General features: G+C 34.5%; 2 protein-coding genes across 6 annotated transcripts in view; one reads left to right on the top strand and one right to left on the bottom strand.

Annotated features, from left to right (window-relative positions):
• The window catches only part of LOC127716385 (serine/threonine-protein phosphatase with EF-hands 2-like), a 214,437-nt gene that overhangs the window by 131,927 nt on the left and 60,525 nt on the right, over positions 1-21,985 (bottom strand). The gene's annotated exons all lie outside the window — the stretch shown is intronic.
• LOC127714002 (uncharacterized) lies at positions 2,347-11,653 on the top strand. Its single transcript, XM_052219951.1, has 9 exons — positions 2,347-2,401; positions 4,598-4,859; positions 5,223-5,308; positions 6,267-6,323; positions 7,004-7,159; positions 7,504-7,596; positions 8,046-8,120; positions 8,242-8,304; positions 9,629-11,653. Exons 1-9 carry the CDS (start codon positions 2,347-2,349, stop codon positions 9,922-9,924), a joined length of 1,143 nt encoding a protein of 380 aa, XP_052075911.1. The 3' UTR covers positions 9,925-11,653.

The raw sequence follows: 21,985 nt of genomic DNA, 5'->3' as shown, positions 1-21,985 counted from the left end.
CTCAAGATATATATCAAATTAATTTTAAAGATGCTAAAATCAAGCCATCTTGTCATCAAATACCCCAACTCAACTCACAGCCTGACTGTCAAAATTGAAATATATCTCAATAATATAATATTGTGATGGGCATTGTGCTTATATGAAAAAATAAAATTTAATTTTTCTCCATAAAGTTAATTGTTAACATCTACACACAAAAAAAAAAAAACCCACAAAAATTTTAAATTCCAGAATACAGCCTCAAGAATACATGATTTTATAATTAATAGGTAGCTGTAAATAAACCACACAATGAACATCTGTAACTTTGCAAAAGTAATTATATCAAGAGCAACCAAAGACCTTTCCTCAATAAATGCCTGGAAAGAGAAAAAAGAAAACAAAAAGAACCCCATCTACTCAAGCCATATTAGTCTCCAAGACAGATTTCAAAATTATGAAATATTCATAGACCAGTATCCAAAGATGACTATGAACTTCAAGGATTTTAGTTTAAAATATAAAAGGCTTCAGGGGTACATAACTGACAGAAAGTATTGGAACAACAACAACAAAGAAGGACAACAAAATAAGTTTCTGGAGTACTTTTCTTTTAAAAATTGGCAAAAACTACCAGAGCCGGAGAAAAAACAACATACTTTGGAGAATTGCAGGCTTTGCAATACTGTTCACATTGAGCACTCATCCCTCCACAAGTCTGCTGCTCCAGAGGTTACAGAACTGACAGCACTTTGCCAGTCTGTTACCAACACAATTATACGACAGAGTACACCTTCATCTAGCCATGGGACAACAACAAAGGGACTGAAGGCTGTACAAAATATAGTTAAAATTGTTCAACCGATGATGGAAAAAAATCTTAACATCAAATTTGAAAACCCAATTAAGGTTTCTATATCTCCGTTGAAAACACCAGAGCAGAAAAGGAAGGAATTTGACAGAAACTTAAAAGAAACTAAACAAAAAATGGACGATGCTTTTACTGACGCTGGAGAGGACATACATGTATTTCTTGCATCCGGAAAATCATTCAATCAGTATACCAGGGACAGAATGTCAACCAGTTTCGAGTCCAAAAAAAATGCCAGTAAAAGGGTCCTGTCTCGGTTAGACAAAGAAAAATCAGGTTACAAACCAAAGAAACATCATGGTACTTTTGACAACTACAAATTTAACAAAGAATCATTCTTACAAGAAATTCAACAAAATCCAGCAGGTAGTTCAATTAATTGGTCACTGTTAGCTAGGAAGTACGACGTTAAAACTAAGAAAGGAACAACCCCAAAAAATGCCGGTCAAGTTTTGAAAGAGTATGCTAAAACCAAAACTCCCAATTTCACTCAAAATTTAAGATTGCGAAGGATCAGGAGGGCCAAAAAAATAATAATCCAAAAGAATATAAAAATTTCCCTACCAACCAAGAGACCAGCTAAGAATCTAAAGATAGATATAAAGAGGAAGGTTTCTTCAGGGGAATTATATATTGGAGAACCAGTTGCCCCTAAATCAATAATTAAAACAAAAATAACAGATGCCGGTACACTTAATCAGGAGAAGGAACAAATATATGGTAGAAAAATTCCAATGCAACATATCAGAAAATCCGCTTTAGAACATCAAATTCAATCTGGAACTCTACGCTTCTTCACTGATGAGGAATACAACAACATATCGGACCAAGAGCTCAGATCACGATTCTTGAGAATCCAGGAGAGTCAACCTGAAAATAGAGAAAATGCCATAAGTTTCCTAAAATCTGTGGAACGTACCAGAAGTATAAAACTTTGGCATGACCACAGCGATATACTCAATCATTCATATGTTTGTTTTATGCTATCTTGGCTTTATGACACAGCTAACTATCTAACAAATCAGGAGTACATGGAAAAATACCCGGACAGAAAACCTATAAATGTACAAGCAGAAGTTGAAAAGCCAAAAATTTATATATTTGGACAATCAGGTAATAGTCCAATAATTCACCACACTACATTTAGCACATTTTTAATTCTCTATGAACAACCTCTTGATGAAGGTCTTGTGGAATGGGTGCTCCCCTGAATTAAAGTTGAATTCACAGCTTGGTCAGACCAAAGACTATAAAATTATTATCTGCATTAAGCATGTGGCATTTAGGACTTAAGAGTCAAGTCTAGTTTGTCTGTTTTCATAATAATGTGCCAAGAGTAACAATTTTTATTTGTTCAAAAGTAGAATTTTCTCATTTAAATCATTTCATATTTTTCTTGTCAGGGCCTTTTACAGCCAACTATACAGTATTGGTTGGTCTCATTGTTGAAGGCTGTCAGTGGCCAATTAATGCTTACATTATTTACCATTAACATGCTAAAACAAACAAAAAATCTACCAGCTAAATGCCTAGAGTGTGTAGGTAAAGGTAATATCTCTAGTTAGCTTGCTTGTAAGCTGAACCATGAAATCATTATTAGGTATAAAGGTATACTACCCTCCTTTCTGAGTAGAGTAGTCCTAGTTACAGACAGATATATTGGTTATCTGTTTGGACTAGTCTACAATTAAAGGAGCTTAGTATACCTAACTTAATAATGACTTCATGGTACAGCTAGCAAGCAAGCTAACCAAAGATTATACTACCTTTACCTACACACTCTAGGCATTTTGCTGTAAAATAAAAATAAAATGCTCCGCTGGGGCGCAGCTTGATATGACCGCAGAGGTCGAACCCTGAACAGTTGGGGCAAGTATGGACACAACATTCAAGCTTGATACAGCACTGAATTTGGATTGTAATTAAATATTTGACACAGCATAGGTTTCTGACACAGAATGAAAGTGGTCTAAGAACTTAAAAAATTTTAATTTACCTATTCAAACCATATCATTTTTATTTGCTTTTATATATAAATCAGAAATAACCAATTTAAAATGGAAAATTTTAAAGAAAAAAAAGGAAAAAAAAATCCCCCCCCCCCAAAAAATTTTTTTGCACCCCCTTATGATTCATCACCCCCAAACTCAATCCCAGCTTTCCCTTTGTGGCATGGTACCTTGCAGTACAATTTCAGAGAGATCCATACACTTGAACACAAGTTATTGTCTGGAAACTAGAAAAATGCTTGTTTTTTGGCCCCTTTTTGGCCCCAAATTCCTAAACATTTAGGGAAATTACCCCAAACTCAAACCCAGCTTCCCTTTGTGATATGGTACCTTGCAGTACAATTTCATAAAGATCCATACACTTACACACAAGTTATTGTCCTGAAACTAGAAAAATGCTTGTTTTTTGCCCTTTTGTGGCCCCTTATTACTAAAATTTTGAGGGAATTACCACCAAAATCAATCCCAGCCTTTCCTTTGTAGAATGGTACCTTGCAGTACAATTTCAGAGAGATCCATACACTTGAACATAAGTTATTGTCTGGAAACTAGAAAAATGCTTATTTTTGGCCCCTTATTCCTTAACTTTTTGGGCAATTACCCCCAAACGCAATTCCAGCTTTTCCTATGCGATATGGAACCTTGTAGTACAATTTCATAAAGATCCATACACTTACACACAAGTTATTGTCATGAAACTAGAAAAATGCTTGTTTTTTGCCCCTTTTTGGCCCCTAATTCCTAAAATTTGGAGGCAATTACCCCCAAAATCAATCCCAGCATTCCCCTTGTGATATGGAACCTTGTGGTACAATGTCAGAGAGATCCATACACTTACACACAAGTTATGTCTAGAAGTTACAAAAATGCTTATTTTTTGCCCCTTTTTGGCCCCTAATTCCTTAAGTGTTGGTACCATAACCCCCAAAATCAATCCCCACCTTCCTTTTGTGGTATTGAACCTTATGGTAAAATTTCATTGAGATCCATTCACTTAAACTAAAGTTAGAGTGCGAAAACTAATGTGTCTTCGGACGTCGACCACGCCAACGTCATACCAATATACGACCACAAAATTTTTTTTGCGGTCGTATAAAAATTACCTGCTCTGTCATTGTCCTATATAGAAAATCTGTATTCCATTTATTGCCGGATATTCTTTTTATCGTGATGCTGAAAAAAATGATTGTACAAGATAAAACATTTTTATAAATCATATAGTACATAAATAGTATACATCCACACATGTTCCCCCTAAAAGAAATTGTTAACAATGGACACTAAATTTCCTGTATATAATCACTTCTTATTGTGAAATTTATCAAAATTTTAATTCATACCAAAATATATGTTAGCTGCTTAATTGTTCATTCGAGACATTTAATTCACCAACATAATAATAAAAAAAAAACACCTCAAAGATACATTGAACGGTGAACCAGTGAAAACCAACTTATTTTGGCGGATACTTTATTTCGTGTTTTACCATTTCTAGGCCACTTCACAGCTATTTAATTTTGCGTTACTAATGGTTCTGTGAGCAAAGCTTAATTCCCCTTTAACAACCCCCCCCCCCCCCCCCCCCCCCCCCAAAAAAAAAATAAAAATGCACAAGAAAAAGAATGTAGAACTCAGAATCTATGATTTTATTAATTTTTGAACCCAAAAAAACCCAACTTGGAGACCTGTATATGATGCCACTTATAAAATTAATTCATTCAAATATTAAATGCAGGTTGTAAAGATGAAGAACAAATGACATATGTAGAAACTAGACTGGAGGACTTGGAAGATATAGACACCCCAATCAAACATGACGACTATGAAATACAGGACTGCTTACGACTTTTTAGCGGAGATGGACCTGCCAGGCAGTTTGAAGGTGGTCAACAACGAGGAGGAAATTACCCATGTCTTTGTGGAGTTCATGCTGAACAACATACCAATCTACTCCATTGCTTCCATGTTTCTGCTCAAGATTTGGATGACAGATGCAGGTTGGCCACTTCATCAAATTCCCTACAGAAATTGAAAAAAGGCTGTCTAAACCCCTATCAAAACCTGAAAAAAGATGAAATCATGACAGAGTTAGACAGCAGGAAAATTGATTTTGACTGTTCCCTTAAACCAGACCTTCAAGCCATTTTGACTACGACACTGCATGGTATTTGTAGACCACCAGCATTGATGACAAACAGTCCACACCTGACATCACAAGATCTAAACATTGGAAAATATGAAATTCTTGGCTGTGAACCCCTACATGATTTAACGAATGTAATCCAAAACGTAATTACAGAGTTACCATTTCATATCTCTGATTCATCCGTTCAAAAGCAGTTTTCAAATTTTTCAAACAGCACAATTGGTGACAAAAACCAGATCAAAGGATCAGATGCTCGTCTGTTTTTAATTAAATTGGCCCAGTTTACATCGGATTTACATGGTAATGGAAAAATAGAGGACAACATTATGCAGCTTATAAATTCCCTTGTTGAAATTGTTAACATTTCATACCTTCCCAGTGAATCAAGAACACCTAAGATGATTTTAAGACTTTTCAATCAGGCTTTAATATTTGGTATGGTATGCAGGAATGTCATTGGAAAACCATTAAAAATGACGTCTAGAAAGTTTTACGGCAGTCATTTTCATAGTGTCACAGTCCATCTTCCTAACACTTTTAGAATTTTCTCTTTACGATCTGTTCACACTGAGCAAGAGGAAAGATGTTTTGGCGACTTAAGAAGAATTTCGGAAATGACGACCAACAGACAACCCAAATGGATTGCTGACAATGCTATGCTAAGGTTCAATAGTCAGCAGAACGCACCTGATAAACCAGAGTCATTTAAAATACAGGATTCAACAATAAGTAGGCAGGCAAGGCTATTGCCAGAAAGACCAAGATCTACATTTTCAGCAGAACTAATCAATAAGCGACCTTCCTTTGTCCAATGCCATCTGGAGAGAATTGCAGATTTCATGTTGCAGGGTCAAGATGTCTGGTGGTTTTTCGAAAATGGAGGGTTGGTCTTTTTTGATGGCCCAAATGATCCCTCCTCAAGACCTGAGGGACCTCCACTTCACCATTTCAGATCATCTGGCCTGAAAGACCAGGAACAAATTTTGAAAAATGATTGGGCTAAGGTAGTCGATAAATTTGAAAGTGGGTATTTACTGCTACCTTTAAAAAAACTGAAGGTGTTTGATGATGATGGAAATTCAAAAAATGTGTCTTGGTGTGAAAAACACACATTGAAAGGTACTTTCATCATGTTCATAATATGTTTTTTGAATACATTAAATAAAAGGAATATTTGTTTTATTCTTCTAAAAGTATATATTTGTGCACTGCTAACATGCATCATTTTTTTTATAATCTATAAATTTCTCTTTTACAGAAGACAATGCATCAGATATCACCATCAGTTACCAGCCTGACAGACAAGATTATGAAGGTAAAATAATGGTACCAAAGATGCATTTATATATATGTATTATTAAATTTGAATAAATATATACATTCAATCACGGTCATCCGATGTAAAAATCATTATTATGAGAAGGAGATGACCCATTCAAGCTACATGTTTATTAAAAAACTAATGATCAACAGATGTGATTTTTTCCCATAAAATGGGTACATTTTTCCCATAATATGTTGTACTGTTACACCACTGTCCCAGGTTAGGGGGAGGGTTGGGATCTCGCTAACATGTTTAACCCCACCACATTCTGTATGTATGTGCCTGTCCCAAGTCAGGAGCCTGTAATTCAGTGGTTGTCGTTTGTTTATGTGTTACATATTTGTTTTTTGTTCGTTTTTTTTACATAAATTAGGCCGTTAGTTTTCTCGTTTGAATTGTTTTACATTGTCATTTCCGGGCCTTTTATAGCTGATTGTGCGGTATGGGTTTTGCTCATTGTTGAAGGCTGTACGGTGACCTATAGTTGTTAATTTCTGTGTCATTTGGTCTCTTGTGGAGAGTTGTCTCATTGGCAATCATACTACATCTTCTTTTTTATATTTAAATGTACATAAATGTCCTGCATTAGTAACAAGTCAGTCATTTTTAATATTAAAGCAAGAGAAAATTTGGATCATGATTAATGAGAGAAGCACTTACCTTTTTTGCAGCTATTACAATTACCAAGGAAAATGATGAACCAATGGATCAAATTAGGGACTCTAGTCATCTGCCAGTAGATGAATGTACTGATTCAAATGATGAGGTCAGCAATGCCATGGAGGAAGGGTGTACACTTCTGAAAGTGAAACCCTCTCGTCATTCTGGTAAGCTTCTCCTGAAAATTACAGAAAATAAAACATAATATATACTTCTTCAAAAAAAAAGTCAACAGTTTTCCTTATTATTGAATTATTTATAATTAATGTAATTGCAAGCTTTGTTTTGATATATGGGTTTTAAATGTCTACCTTTATTGTGTCAATTCTCTTTCCATTTTTTTCTTCTTCATTTAATATTGAAGTGTATACTATCCACAGTTAATATATATTATATATGATCTCAGTTATTGAAATATTATGTAATTTCTTATACATCTTAAAAGCATAAATCCTATGGTGAAAATGTAAATAAATAAAAATGCAAACATTCCCTCATTTCCTTAAAACAGACCCACCTGAAGTACATGTACTAGCAGTTGACCATCAAAGAAAACAACAAGAGAACTCCAAAACCAAGGACAAGTACAAATCCTACATTAAAGGTAAACAATTTTGCTAACCACACATTTCATTATGATGATTATAGGCAGAACAACTGATATACCTGATCGTTGTTTGAAGTAGTATGTCATTTTTGTATATGGTATTTAGATATTTTTATTTGGATGGCAGATCTTTGAATGATTCATTTAATTTGTACACATTTAGAAGACTACATACAGTATTAAAAGATAAAAATCCCTCCAATCACAGTATTATCATTATTAACAATCTCAATGTCATACCTGACCATAAAAAAATAACATTTCAAGATTTGTTGACCAACAAATTTTGTTGAATGAAGTATAGTGACCTGTAGTTGTTTAATTCTGTGTTGATTTGGTCTCTAGTGTAGAGATATCTTATTGGCAATCATAACACTTCTTTCTATTCTAATACCTCCACATCATTCAGATATACAGGATATATATAAAATATGTTTTAATTTCAGTTTTGAGATGGGCTGTACAACATAACAGCACTGATGCCCATGAAAACCTGATCACCAAACCAAAACCATTACCAGGTAGGTTACACAATCTTCATTTTCTAATACTGATCAGATATATCGAAGCCAATAATTTTCTTCTATGTTGTTGGATTGCTGTTAATCACACCTTTTTCAAAACAAAAACTTTTAATTTCAGCTAAGAAACCACTATCATGCAAAAGGAAATTATTTGATTCTGAAATTTCCAACCAAGAATTTGGTAAGTTGTAATATTATTACTTGAACTTTGGTAATAAGTTAATAAGAGCAATATAAGAAGTGAAATGACATTTCTGAAGAGTTATTTCTAAATAAAATTTGTAATACATGAAAGAACCTTAGTGAGCGCGCTCACATACCCCACGTCCCCACATTGTCATTGGAGAAATAAAATAAGTGTAAGAAAAAAAAATTGTATCAGAGAAAAAATTGAATCATAATTTCCTGTCAATATGCACATCTACATAGTATGTCCTTATTATCTGAAAAGGTTTCATGAAATTCTGTTGTGTGGTTTGAGAGGAGTTGCGATGACAAAAGGTTGCAGTAGTATATTGGGCAAATAAGTTCAAAGGGGTGTAAGTCCTGGAAAAAAAATTGAATCATAATTTCCTGTCGATATGCATATCTACGTAGTATGTCCTTATTATCTGAAAAGGTTTCATGAAATTCTGTTGTGTGGTTTGAGAGGAGTTGCGATGACAAAAGGTTGCAGTAGTATATTGGGCAAATAAGTTCAAAGTGTCGTAACTCCTGAAAAAAAAATTGAATTGTAATTTCCTGTTGATATGCACATCTACGTAGTATGTCCTTATTATCTGAAAAGGTTTCATGAAATTCTGTTGTGTGGTTTGAGAGGAGTTGCGATGACAAAAGGTTGCAGTAGTATATTGGGCAAATAAGTTCAAAGGGGTGTAAGTCCTGGAAAAAAAATTGAATCATAATTTCCTGTCGATATGCATATCTACGTAGTATGTCCTTATTATCTGAAAAGGTTTCATGAAATTCTGTTGTGTGGTTTGAGAGGAGTTGCGATGACAAAAGGTTGCAGTAGTATATTGGGCAAATAAGTTCAAAGGGGTGTAAGTCCTGGAAAAAAAATTGAATCATAATTTCCTGTCGATATGCATATCTACGTAGTATGTCCTTATTATCTGAAAAGGTTTCATGAAATTCTGTTGTGTGGTTTGAGAGGAGTTGCGATGACAAGAAACAGGACTGACGGATGGACTGACAGACAGGTCAAAAACATTATACCCTCCGCAACTCGTTACGTGGGGTATAAAAATTAATATAATGCATGTTGTTAATCAATATTTCTACAAGTTGTGTGCTAAATTAAAGATTATTATTAGTATGCAGACAAAGTTACTCACTGCATGCAGCAGCATCTAATATTTTAGGAATAAAACATACATTTTTATGTAGCTATTTTTCTAGTTTGACTGAATTAAAAAAATATAAAAAAAAAAAATACTTGTGAGAAGGGATGTACGTGAAAATTCAGTATCATTTTACTAAGTATATACCTTTTTATGCTTCAGCATCACGTAGAAAGAAGACAACATTCGACCTGGTTGTCCAACTACTTGGCCCATCATCAGATGTGGAAGACTGCATTAAGTACAGGGAATTGAAGCTTAAACACCCCGGTCATAAATCCTTTATATCGGCTTTTGATCAATCTTTCTCCAAGCTACAGATTCAGGTCAGCAAGAAATATTTTGCCCTGAAAGAAGAGACAACAAAAGATGATGGAAAGGAGAACCGGGAGAATCTGTTAGCTGACAAGGAGATTGCTCAAAAGCTGCTTGATCACTGGGGAATGTACTACTTTTAATGTCCAGTGCACTACATAATAATTCTAAAATGTTACATATAAAATAATTTTAAAAAATGCCATACCTACTTAAGTTATAAAATAAGGAGATGTGGTATGATTGCCAATGATACATTTATCTACAATTGACCAAAAGGACATACATGTAGATGTAAGCAGCTATTGGTCACTGTGCAGCACAAGAAATTTAAGAAAAAACAATTTTCTTAATTCTACATATACTACCTTTTTTTACTATTTGACTATAGTTATTTCTTAAAAACATCCAGTGTATACGCAAGTTATGCAAATTATGTATCATACACTTTGAATTTATATTTCTATAAATACAAGAAGATGTGGCTTGAGTGCCAATGAGACAACTCTCTCATCCAAGTCACAATTTGTAAAAGTATTTATAGGTCAAAGTGAGGTCTTCAACACAGATCCTTGGCTCACACCGAACAGCAAGCTATAAAGGGCCCAAAAAATGACATTTGTAAAACCATTTGAACGGGAAAACCAACGGTCTAACCTTTCTAAAACACAAGAAACAAGAAACACTTATAAACCACATCAACAAACGACTACTAAACATCAGGTTCCTGACTTAGGACCGGTGCAAACAAATGTAATGTGTTTAAGTTCAGATAAATTATATATTTTTTTAGCCTCTTGGCCATGTTGGCAGGTATTTAACATCAAGTGGCAAATATCACATGCATATTAGGACTAGAACATGTTAATTTTATACGAATATGAACCCTGCTTTATTCTATACTCAGTAACCGCTACATTAATCATGTTAATGTACATTTAATAGTGAATTGATCAATCATAAAATTGTATAATGAGCACTTTAATATGTAAAATGGTGCACTGGATATTTTTATATAAATGTGCACCCTTAGTGGCTTGGATCATAAGGCTATTTTCATAAAGGCAAAAAACATAAAAAAGGGGAAGGGGGCAGGTTGTTTAGAGGGTACCCTGGCAACACTTTCAAACAATGGATAATTACAAACTACCATAACTGAATATGTGTGTTGAATCCTCCGAATAATTCCTACTGCTGATGTATAACTATATATAATAAGGGCTGGAAAATTTATACAGTATGAAATAGGAGACAAAAAATAAGGAAATGTGATATAATTGCAAATGACACAATTATTCCTCAGATAGCCATACAAACAGACTAGAATGTAATTTTAGATCATTGTTCAGGAGGGCCTTTAGCAATGAGCAAAACCTATACTAAGAAGCAAGATACAATTGAACCTGGCGTGAACAAATTGAGAAATGATTCAAACCAGTAAATCTATATCCTGATTTGTGCTAAAGCAAAATATCAAAAAATATGGCAGACAGCATCCCATGTAAACAACAGGCAATTACAAAAAGACAAAACAAATGGAAAATCAGAACTGTTTTAATTGCTGCTCTTCCATGTGAACCTTAGTCACAATTTGACCTTCGATAGGAGCATTTACTAAAACCTTCATGACCTTGTTGCAACTACATTCATTTTCAAAGCCTGCCCCTGTTTTTTAAATAGACCTTGTGGTTAATATTAAAGGATTTATGAAGGGGACCTCTTCAATAGACAGACATGGCTGATACTGTATTCTGACAACTTCAGTATAAACTGTTTGAAATTAATATATTTTGTAATTAAGTCCAGGAGACTGCATATCTATAAATCTGCAGAAAAACCTTATCAAGAATGTAATATTGAGACTCATTGGTGTAAAAATGGGAACTGAAGTCAAATACATGTCAGATTTTAAAATAGTTTCATACAATTGCAAGTTTGATTCAAGTACAATTTTCAAATATTTTAGGTCTATAATGAGAATGTTCAATTCCAGTTTGGTTCAATAATAAGCATGGTTAGAAGCTTTTTCCTAAATTCTTTTTTTCAAAACAGTGAATACAGTATCAGGCCTCATTACCTGTACTTAAGTTACCGCCATGAGTACAACCAGAGATTTATACCAAGTTTCCAATAACATCAGGATGATATCACTGTCAGGATATGACAGAAATTTAACTAATATGACTAAAAAATATACTGGATATGACAATGATTTACTCGATAATCCCAGGGGTGCGGAAATTCGAAGTTCAACCAATAGGACAAGTACATCCATGCAACGGGACAAGTATTTTTAAACAAGTTATAAAGACAACATCTGAATTTAAGAGTCCTTCCTTCAACTATTTGATATGACTAGTATACCATGGGTCAGTGTGGTTGTTCCGCGCTATACCTTTCATTCTTAAAAACTTCTTAAAATAATAGGAAAAAGTCATTGATAGGGTTCTGAAAGAATTAAGGGTCAGTGTGGGTTTTTCTACGCTAAACTCATATTCCAATCTTTGCTCAATAGGAAATGTTGAAAGAGACACAAAAATCATGAAATACCAAGTCCACCCTGTATCTAGAATTTAGAAGGAGACGTTTATACAGACTTGCTAGATAAAAGCATAGGCAGGCTGGATGATGCATTGGCCTTTCAGTACCAGACACCCCTGGGATATGACAACATAATTTACTGGATATGACATAGCAATTCACTGGATTTGACAACAATTAATGGATATGACTTGACTCAATAATGTCACACTGACATGCACTGTAGTCATCATGGTAATATTATTATTTTCCTTTCTAAAAAAGGTAATGTTAATCTCTGCCATTTTATTAGGTATCCAGGTGATGGTTAAAATATCTGGTCATCTAAAATGTGTATAGGAAACAGTATCATGGTAGGTTGGCCATAGGGTTGGTCATGTGATTTATTATGATCTGTACCATTTTGAACTAAATTATGACAAGTGTTTTAGCTTCTCATCTCGGATTTCATAAATTTTCTGCTAAATTTATAGCTTTTTTATAACTAATTTTAATGTTTATAATCATTAATAAAGTTTAAACATGTTAATGTTTTGTACACAGTTCTTGTGTGCATTAAAAATTTCTCCTTTTGAAGAGTTAATTAAGTTTAAAATATTCTTATATAAATAAAGACTGAAAAAATAATAAAATAATTTAACTTAATAATAAAGTACCAGAAATTGAAAAAAGGGCCAACAATAAAATCATAATGACTGGCAATATTACAAAAATATACCAATTTTTTTTCAAATTGCAAATTAATTTATTTTTTTGTTTCAAAGAAGGTGTAATAAAAAAAGTGGTTTCAAAGAAGAAGTATTAAAAACAGTGGTTTCAGAGAAGATGTAAATGGCATTTAAGGGTTTACTTGCTGTGTAAAATTCTCCATGCTTCATTTCATGCCATATTTTGTATTGCATTATTTCATCAGTCCAAGTCAAGCACCTTCAGGAAATTCTGATATTAAATGAATCTGATTTTTTTCTCTCATTCGAACAAAAGTTATTTATAAATAGAGTAAATGATAAATATGCGAATAAGTCATATTCTTTTTTAATTTAAACAGGTTAATGTTTAAAAAATATCAATTATGTCTGCATGTGACAATATTTCTTCAAATAATGGCAAGCATTTAATTTGTTAAAACCGTAAAAATAAAAAGTAATTGAAATCACTATAGTTTCTTCAGACTAAAAAATAAAGGTGGGCAGCAAACATGGGAAAGTTATGTAATCATTTTGGTATATAAATTACAATTAATACATAAATAGAAATCAAACTAATTTTTACACAGCAATTTTATTAAAGTGAACAGTATAAAAAAGGTTCCTCTTGGACTGAAATTTGCAATGTGGTGGTGGGTGGGGAATGCAGCCAAGATATGTAAAATCTTGCCAGTCACAAGCCTGGAAAGAGGGTAACTTCAATCAATATGGAAGTGACCTTCTGAATGCAGAGTGAACCACCATAAGAAGTAATAAGCTAGTTTAGTGTGATTTTTCAGAATATACATTTGTAAAGATTAAGGGGTCATCCACATATTAATTGTCAACCATTTTCCAAAGTGTACAAAACATAATACTTTTTCAGACCCCCACCCTCCCTCAAAAAAGTGTACATCAACCATTTTCAGATTTCAAGACTAGAATCAATCATTCTTAATAAAAAGAAGATCCTGTCTATTATCATAATTATAATTTAGTTTAATATAGAAATTTGCATTAAAAATAAACTGAATCATATAACTGTTTTATTTTATGACATGTATCTGTGATGCTTGCATATAATTTGAAACATGCTACTTTTAATGTACAATTTCACATTATTTTCAAACCCATAGATGATAAATAGCTTCATTGAGGTAATAAAAACTGAACCCTGTGGAAACGAAAATATTCCAGAAATTAAAAAAAAGTGTACGGTAAAAATGTTTGATTTTTTAACCCCCTCCTCCCAAGTGTACGTTTTGTACACTTTGGAAAATGGTTGACAATTATTATGGATGACCCCTAGGCTAACAGAAAGCACTTTGAAAATGTTGCAACGAGAGAGATCTATAGAGATTTACTGCAAATCATTCAGTTTTATATTTGTTGGAAATCAATTTTCGAAGATTTCATTGGTGAACCTAATCAAAAACGTTCAATATAGTTACGTACAAATTCTCCTTAGGCTAGTATGTAAGCTTTTACTAAACTACAAACGTAAGAAACCACGAAAAAGTGATGAATCCACAGCATATTATAATTTTGGAATTCTTTTTAACTTTCACTTCATGAAAACTCTAAGACACTACAATTTCAGAGTTCTAATGCATGTTTGTACAGGAACAACCCTTACTTGTCATGCTTGTATTATTATGAAAAACTTGAAAATAAAATTTAGGAGATGTGGTATAATTGCCAATGAGAAAACTATCCAACAGAATCCAAATGACATGAATTTAATCAATTATAGGTAAATATACATTCTTCGACAATGAGCTGAAACCATACTTAAGAGATAACTGTATTGTATTTGAAGCTTTGCGGACGTCCATCGGTAGTTTTACTGTCGCAAATTTAGTTTACCTGGCGACGGGTAGCGGAGACAGGTAAACGGGTATTTGCGACAGTAAAACTACTGATGGACGTCCGAAAAGCTTCAAATACAATACAGTTATCTCTATTCTAATCAAAACAAGTACATAATTCAATTTCAATCATTATTTCAGTGTAAAACTTTGATTTAAGAAAATTCTGCGAAAAGATGTTATCTTCTTTGGCCCCTAAACTAGGTGACATCATAGGTATGCTTCAGGCGTCAAACGTAAACACCAGGCGTTTCCTGGCTTCTTGACCGCTTCAGAATGTAATAAAATTTGATAAAAAGAAAAATTTCTAGGTGCAACAAGTGGGTTTTTTGCTTATTATTGTAGAAATTACATGTCAATACATTCCGCAATTCAAAATGTCGGCTTCCTTAGTTACAGACAAGGAGATAGAGAATTTTACTCTTACTGTCATCCAATCAGAACCATTGATACAAAATAATTGCATTAGAATATGTAGTAAGAGTAATCGTCATGGACAAGTCAAATCAAACCTTTACTCATCTGGAAGAATTAGTGGCCCAAAATTTACAAATGAATTTTGAATTTAGTATTACTTGTATTTAAAATATTGAAATAGTTTTGTAACACAATAAAATTGTTATAAGTGATATTTGTATAATATAAACATATAAAATCAGAAGATGTGGCATGCTAATTCTCAGTAAAAAAAAAACAATTCACAGAGAAGTTCTCAATTTAACTATAGGTCACAGTGTGGCCACATTGAGAAAAACCCATACAGCATAAAAGAGGGACGAAAGATACCAGAGGGACAGTCAAACTCATAGATCGAAAACAAACTCACAACACCATGGCCAAATATAAAAAGACAAACAGACAAATAATAGTACAGATGACAAAACATAGAAAACTAAAGACTAAGCAACACAAACCCCACCAAAAACTTGTTTATCTCAGGTGCTCCGGAAGGGTAAGCAGGTCCTGCTTGTACATAAGCTACATGTGTGTAAGGCCTCAAACACGTCAAATGACAAATGTAAAGCAATTCAATTGAAAAAGATATGAATAAAAGGAGCATACTGGAGGGGGGGGATCTGACCTTTATTGGGACTCCAGGTGTTTTTAAGCTTGGGATTTTGGGATTGATACTTTCTGGATCCGGGAATTCTTTTTTCGAATTTCGGGATTTAAATTTCTTTAAATTCGGGACCTCGGGATCAGGACCTATCCGACCCCCCCCCCCCCCCCCTTCCCAGACTGTATAGATCAAGGAGATAGAAATCCAACAAAACATTCAAAGGACATCTAGAGGGCAATTTTGCTATGTTTTCACTGCTAAATGATGCCAGACACAATGCGAGATTAATTATTAAAATTTCAGAAAGAGCTGTGTACATGTCATATATGAATCAGTTAGGAGATGGGAGTCCTTATATTAATGAGATAGTCGTACTCATCAAGACCTATTATTTGCATAAATAGAATCACTCCACAATTTCTTAATTTACAGTATAAAAATTGTAATTTGCACACACGCAAAGGAAGTTTCCCCCTTTTCTGTGAAAAATTTGGTTCATTATACAATGGAATCACTGACGATTGACCTGAGAGGGCCCCCTCTTACATGTCTTAGGCAGTCAGTGGACCCCACTTATAAAAATTCCTGGATCCAGCACTGAAACTAACAGTTTTGTTTTCATTTATAATATAATTAACAACACTTCTCTGATTAATGAACTATGATTACTTAAAGTAAAGGACACAGGGGCCCATATACCATATATTTAATTATCACTGTTTATTATGAAGCTTATTGGTTCATTAAAGTTTTGTCTAGACCATGATAGTTGAAGGAAGGACTCTTAAACCAGTTTTACATGCAAATAACCATCCCCCTTTTTCACCGTTTTGGAACATATGCTACTACGGATGCTAATTTTTGTATGTATCAAATAAGGCCAAATAAAATAGTACATGTGAGGTTCCAGTTACATCTAAAAAAAAAAAAAAAGCTAGGGTATATTGGTCATGATTTTTCATAATTTTATGGTGTTTCTTTTTCAAATATTTTCGAGTCTATGGGAGCAACATTCCGACTTTAACAGTGCTTAATGAAAAATGAAAAAAAAACAAACTTTATGGTAGGCTATTATTAAGACTAAACAGTAGGGTTTGTAGTTTAACTGGTAGACTGATTTCTTCTGTCCCTATATTAAATGCATACATGTATATATTTCTTAATTTCTATTTGCTTTTTGTTGATTTTGGTATTTTACTATTTATTTTTTTTTATATTTTATATACATTTTCGGCCATCCGTACCTATAAACACTAATAGCATGAATAAATAAGCGGTTTTTCTATATTTTCATGTGCCTTACTATGATCAACGATCTTTCGGAGTATAGAAAATCCACTTTTTAAAACTTGACGAGAAATGAAAGTAGAATGTAATAATTAAAATGTTAAAAAATTGGATATTCTACTCAATAATTTTCCCCACCTTAACCTACATGTACTTTGATAGATTGTAGCAGTAAGCACCCCTCCTATTTTACAGAACAGATATTAATCTATAATATTATAGAAAAAAAGGTACATTGTCATATGATTGTAGCAATAAGAATATATAGAAAAATAAGGAGATGTTTTATGATCGCCAATGAGGCAAATATCGATCACTGCAAGGCCTTCACAAGTCCATCATAAGAAAAACTCATAATTTCCCTCGAGGGGACCACTTCAATACTTAATTGATAGAGGGTGGGGTGCCATTGCGATTCTGTTACCCCACCCTTATCATATAATTAGGATCTTAAAAATGTAACTTTTTTCCCATATTGGTTGAGTTTTCAGTGGAATATTTTTGGCTAAGATTCTGGAAGTAAAATATTTACTTACAGCAAGACTTTTGAAAAAAATGACAGGGCTTTTCATATAAATATATACAAGCCATTGGAACTTTAATTACCTTATTTTATATTTTTCCACACCTATTCACATACATGTATTCTCAAGCTGGAAAAAGACTTATTCAGTGACTGTTAGGCACTAGTCTGATGCCCTAGACAAGTAAAATTTTATTTGAACTTGCATGTTTTTGAAAAACTTTGCTTAGACACATTAATAAAATGTCGGAATACTGGTCTTCTTTACTAGTAGTCAGAAAAGTTTTTGGTGCAGACTGCCTATTCCAGCAGCTTATTATCACTGTGTGTAAAGGAATCATTCCTGAGTCATTCCCATACCATATAGTGAGCTAAAAATTTGTAATATAAGGACAACACTTAATTACAGACTCCCAGGTTTAGACAGGCACATAACACATGTTGTGTATTAACTTTATTCATTTTTGCATGCTCTGGGATCAACCCTCATCTTCCCTTTTTCACTGTGGATCTTGAAGGCACTAAATATTCATCTGGCAGTTATGTGTACACACATGGAAATAAAGTAAGGATAACATTAGTCAAAATAATTATGATGTCTTTCAAGGCTATTTTAATTTTTTTTCTGGGTGTCCCAGAAAAAAATTAAAAAAAGCCTTGCAAGACATCATAATTATTAGGACTAGGACAATATGTTAACACTGCCAGATTGCCAAAGAGACTGGCCTATCCATCAGGGACCAAATGAAGTAAATATAAGTAACTATTGGTCCCAATAATGCATTCAACAATGAACAAAACCCATAATTCATAGCAAGCTAGACGACTACAAAAGAACAAATATGATATTGGCAACAACAGTCAGCTTCTGACTTCAGAGAAGCACATAAAGAGTAAGACAGGGTTATGTCTAGGCATGGTTGAACATGTTCAAAATAGGGGGGGGGGGGGGGTAATTAGTCCTCCTCATGTCCAATTAATTATGACTTTTGAAAGGCTTTTTCACCATGTTTACTTCTTATCTATGATATCTTGATAGGCCGATTTAATTTTTGTTACTGGATCATAAAAATATAAATTGATCACCAGACATGATTATCTGAACATGGACAAGCTAGGTGCACACACAAAACTGGAACAATTTTCACGAAGCAACAGAGCAACGCTGTGAATGGTGTCTTGACAATCGGGAATGCAAGTGGTAGAAACACTAGTATACACATTTATTTCATCCGCTACTCTATTTATTTTAAAAAGGGAGTCAATTATACCTTTTTATATATTTCCCCCCTGTTGATCTGACCACGTGTAGCATGTTTGCCATGAAGCAAAACTCGTTTTTTTCTAATTCCCCACCTCTTGTCGTTTACTGAAATGAATGAAATACAAAGTAAACAACTTACATTCATTAATGCTTACATATTTTGTAGCTGTCACTTACTTCTGTTGGTATATTTTCACACATTAGAGAAAATAATTGCTCCGGCAAGGTGCTTTCCATTCTGCAAACTTCAAGCATCTAAAGACGGCGATCGGCTTCTGATTGGTTGCTTCTCGGAAGTAGGCGGGGTCTGATCCCGGCAATAAAAACATCTATTGCAACCATTTATAATACAGTTTCAGCACAAAAATGCCGTAATCGTGTTTTAATAATCAAATGACATCGTACCAGTATCCCTTTTTTATCCGCGTGCACGCATGCAATTTGTATTCAACAATTTTATCGATGGACGCTGCTTACGGAATCCGCCATTGATGAATATATAATGAGATAATTGCGGAGTTACCTACCCCTGACAAAAATTCCGCGAAATTCGACGAAATTGCCTTAACATCACTGCGACGTTGAAAGCGTGAAAATGCATAGTTGCAATCTTTGTCTGAGCGTTTATGATTAGCTACATGATTTTCGGTGACGAATGAAATACAAAAATGATACCAAGTAGCAACAACAGCCTTAGAATCAGCAACAGCAGCCTCAGAAACAGCAACAGCAGAAGTATACTCCTCTAGAAATAGATTATCTTACCTGTATTTGGCTAAGCATTTCGGAATTTTTGGCCCTCAATGCTCTTCAACTTCTTACTTTATTTGGCCTTTTTAACTTATTGTTTTTTCGAGCGTCAATGATGAGTCTTTTGTAGACGAAACTCGCGTCTGGCGTACAAAATTATATGCCTGGTATATTTGATGATTTTTTTCTCCAACAACAACATACGTTTATTCAGCAGTATCAGCAGAAATATACTCCTCTCGCACAACAACACTCGTTTCTTCAGTAGCTATAGCAGCGGTTAACTCCTGAACAACAGCCGTTTCTTCAGCAGCTCTAACAGAAGTAATCTTCTCTCCAACAGTAGCCGTATTCCCCTCTCCAACAACAACATACGTTTCTTCAGCAGCCTCGGCATCAGTAAAATCATCTCCAACTACAACACCTGTTTCTTCATCAGCTCCAGCAGCAGTATACTCCTCTCCAACAACAGCACCCATTTCTTCAGCAGTTCCAACAGAAGTATACTTCCCTTCAACAACAACACCCGTGTCTTCTAGCAGCAGTATACTCCTCTCTAAACAACAACATCCATTTCTTCAGCAGCTTCGGCATCAGTATAATCCTCTCCAACAACACCCGTTTTTTCAGCAACTCCGGCATTTACTTCAGCAGCTTTAGCATGCAGCAGTGTACTCCTCTCCGACAACAACATCCGTTTCTTCAGCACACTTGGCATCAGTATAATCATCCTCAACAACAACACCTGTTTCTTCAGCAGCTTCAGCAGCAGTCTACTAATTTCCAACATCCGTTTCTTCAGCATCTCGGCATCAGTATAATCCTCTCCAACAACAACACCTGTTTCTTCAGCAGCTCCAGCAGCAGTATTTTCCTCGTTAACAACAACATTCGTTTCTTTATCAGCTCCAGCAGCAGCACACTTCTCTTCAGCAACAAGACTCGTGTCTTCAGCAGCTTTATACTCCTCTCCAACAACAACGCCTGTTTCTAAGCATCCATTTACCATGATCGTGTCCGGACATACTTCTTTCTGAAAGACTTTCTAGTACTTTCTGAAAGAGATGCTCCAGAGAGTACAACGAATGTGCAAATCGAGTCTTCAAAGAATCGTGGCAATACAAAAAATGGAAACCCTTCTAGGAAGTCATTTGTGACACCATCGACCTACACGAGACCATCTTCGGTATCAGGCATACAAGTAACTTATACACTTCACTGGAAATTCCGTAGCTTAAGACTTGATAGCTTATCAATGGCAAATTTTGTAACTGAATGTTGAGTGTAAATCTCAATTAAATTGAAAAAGGGTATGCAAGCCTGCTTCGAAAAGCGAGTGGTACAAATATTTGCATTTTGCTTAAATAGGGTAGTGTTCTCAACCTATGGACCTTAATTACGCACTAACAACATTCGTTTCTTCATCAGCTCCAGCAGCAGCACACTTCTCTTCAGCAACAAGACTCGTGTCTTCAGCAGCTTTATACTCCTCTCCAACAACAACGCCTGTTTCTAAGCATCCATTTACCATGATCGTGTCCGGACATACTTCTTTCTGAAAGACTTTCTAGTACTTTCTGAAAGAGATGCTCCAGAGAGTACAACGAATGTGCAAATCGAGTCTTCAAAGAATCGTGGCAATGCAAAAAATGGAAACCCTTCTAGGAAGTCATTTGTGACACCATCGACCTACACGAGACCATCTTCGGTATCAGGCATACAAGTAACTTATACACTTCACTGGAAATTCCGTAGCTTAAGACTTGATAGCTTATCAATGGCAAATTTTGTTACTGAATGTTGAGTGTAAATCTCAATTAAATTGAAAAGGGGTATGCAAGCCTGCTTCGAAAAGCGAGTGGTACAAATATTTGCATTTTGCTTAAATAGGGTAGTGTTCTCAACCTATGGACCTTAATTACGCACTTTTAACATTTGGTTCAGTCATAGTCACTTAAGCCTATGATATACCTCAGCTAAAGTCGACCACTCTTGCTTACGCAGTCATTACGCACGATATGAATGATCAAGCTGTGTACCTTCTGCAACATATAATGGTTGACAGTTAATCCCCGATGGTATCACCAGTCCAGTCGCCAGTACTTCGGAACTGCAGTCCAGTCGCCAGTACTTCGGAACTGGCATGATAAAATAGATATTGGTTTATTAAAATTTGCTGTTATAAAATTTCGAAATAATTTTAAATTAAGGAATGCATCTCCCAT

The sequence above is a fragment of the Mytilus californianus genome, unplaced genomic scaffold (assembly GCF_021869535.1).
Source record: "Mytilus californianus isolate M0D057914Y unplaced genomic scaffold, xbMytCali1.0.p SCAF_9, whole genome shotgun sequence".
Lineage (NCBI taxonomy): Eukaryota > Metazoa > Mollusca > Bivalvia > Mytilida > Mytilidae > Mytilus > Mytilus californianus.
The sequence above is the reverse complement of the archived record's forward strand: the minus strand, read 5'-3'. Positions and strand labels throughout refer to the sequence as shown.

Bases quoted from the DNA above. Each gene is read 5' to 3' on its own strand.
- LOC127714002 (XM_052219951.1), top strand. From the start codon at position 2,347: ATGCTAAAACAAACAAAAAATCTACCAGCTAAATGCCTAGAGTGTGTA. The intron at 6,324-7,003 runs GTAAAATAATGG...CCTTTTTTGCAG, and splicing joins TGACAGACAAGATTATGAAG to CTATTACAATTACCAAGGAA. The intron at 8,121-8,241 runs GTAGGTTACACA...TTTTAATTTCAG, and splicing joins CAAACCAAAACCATTACCAG to CTAAGAAACCACTATCATGC.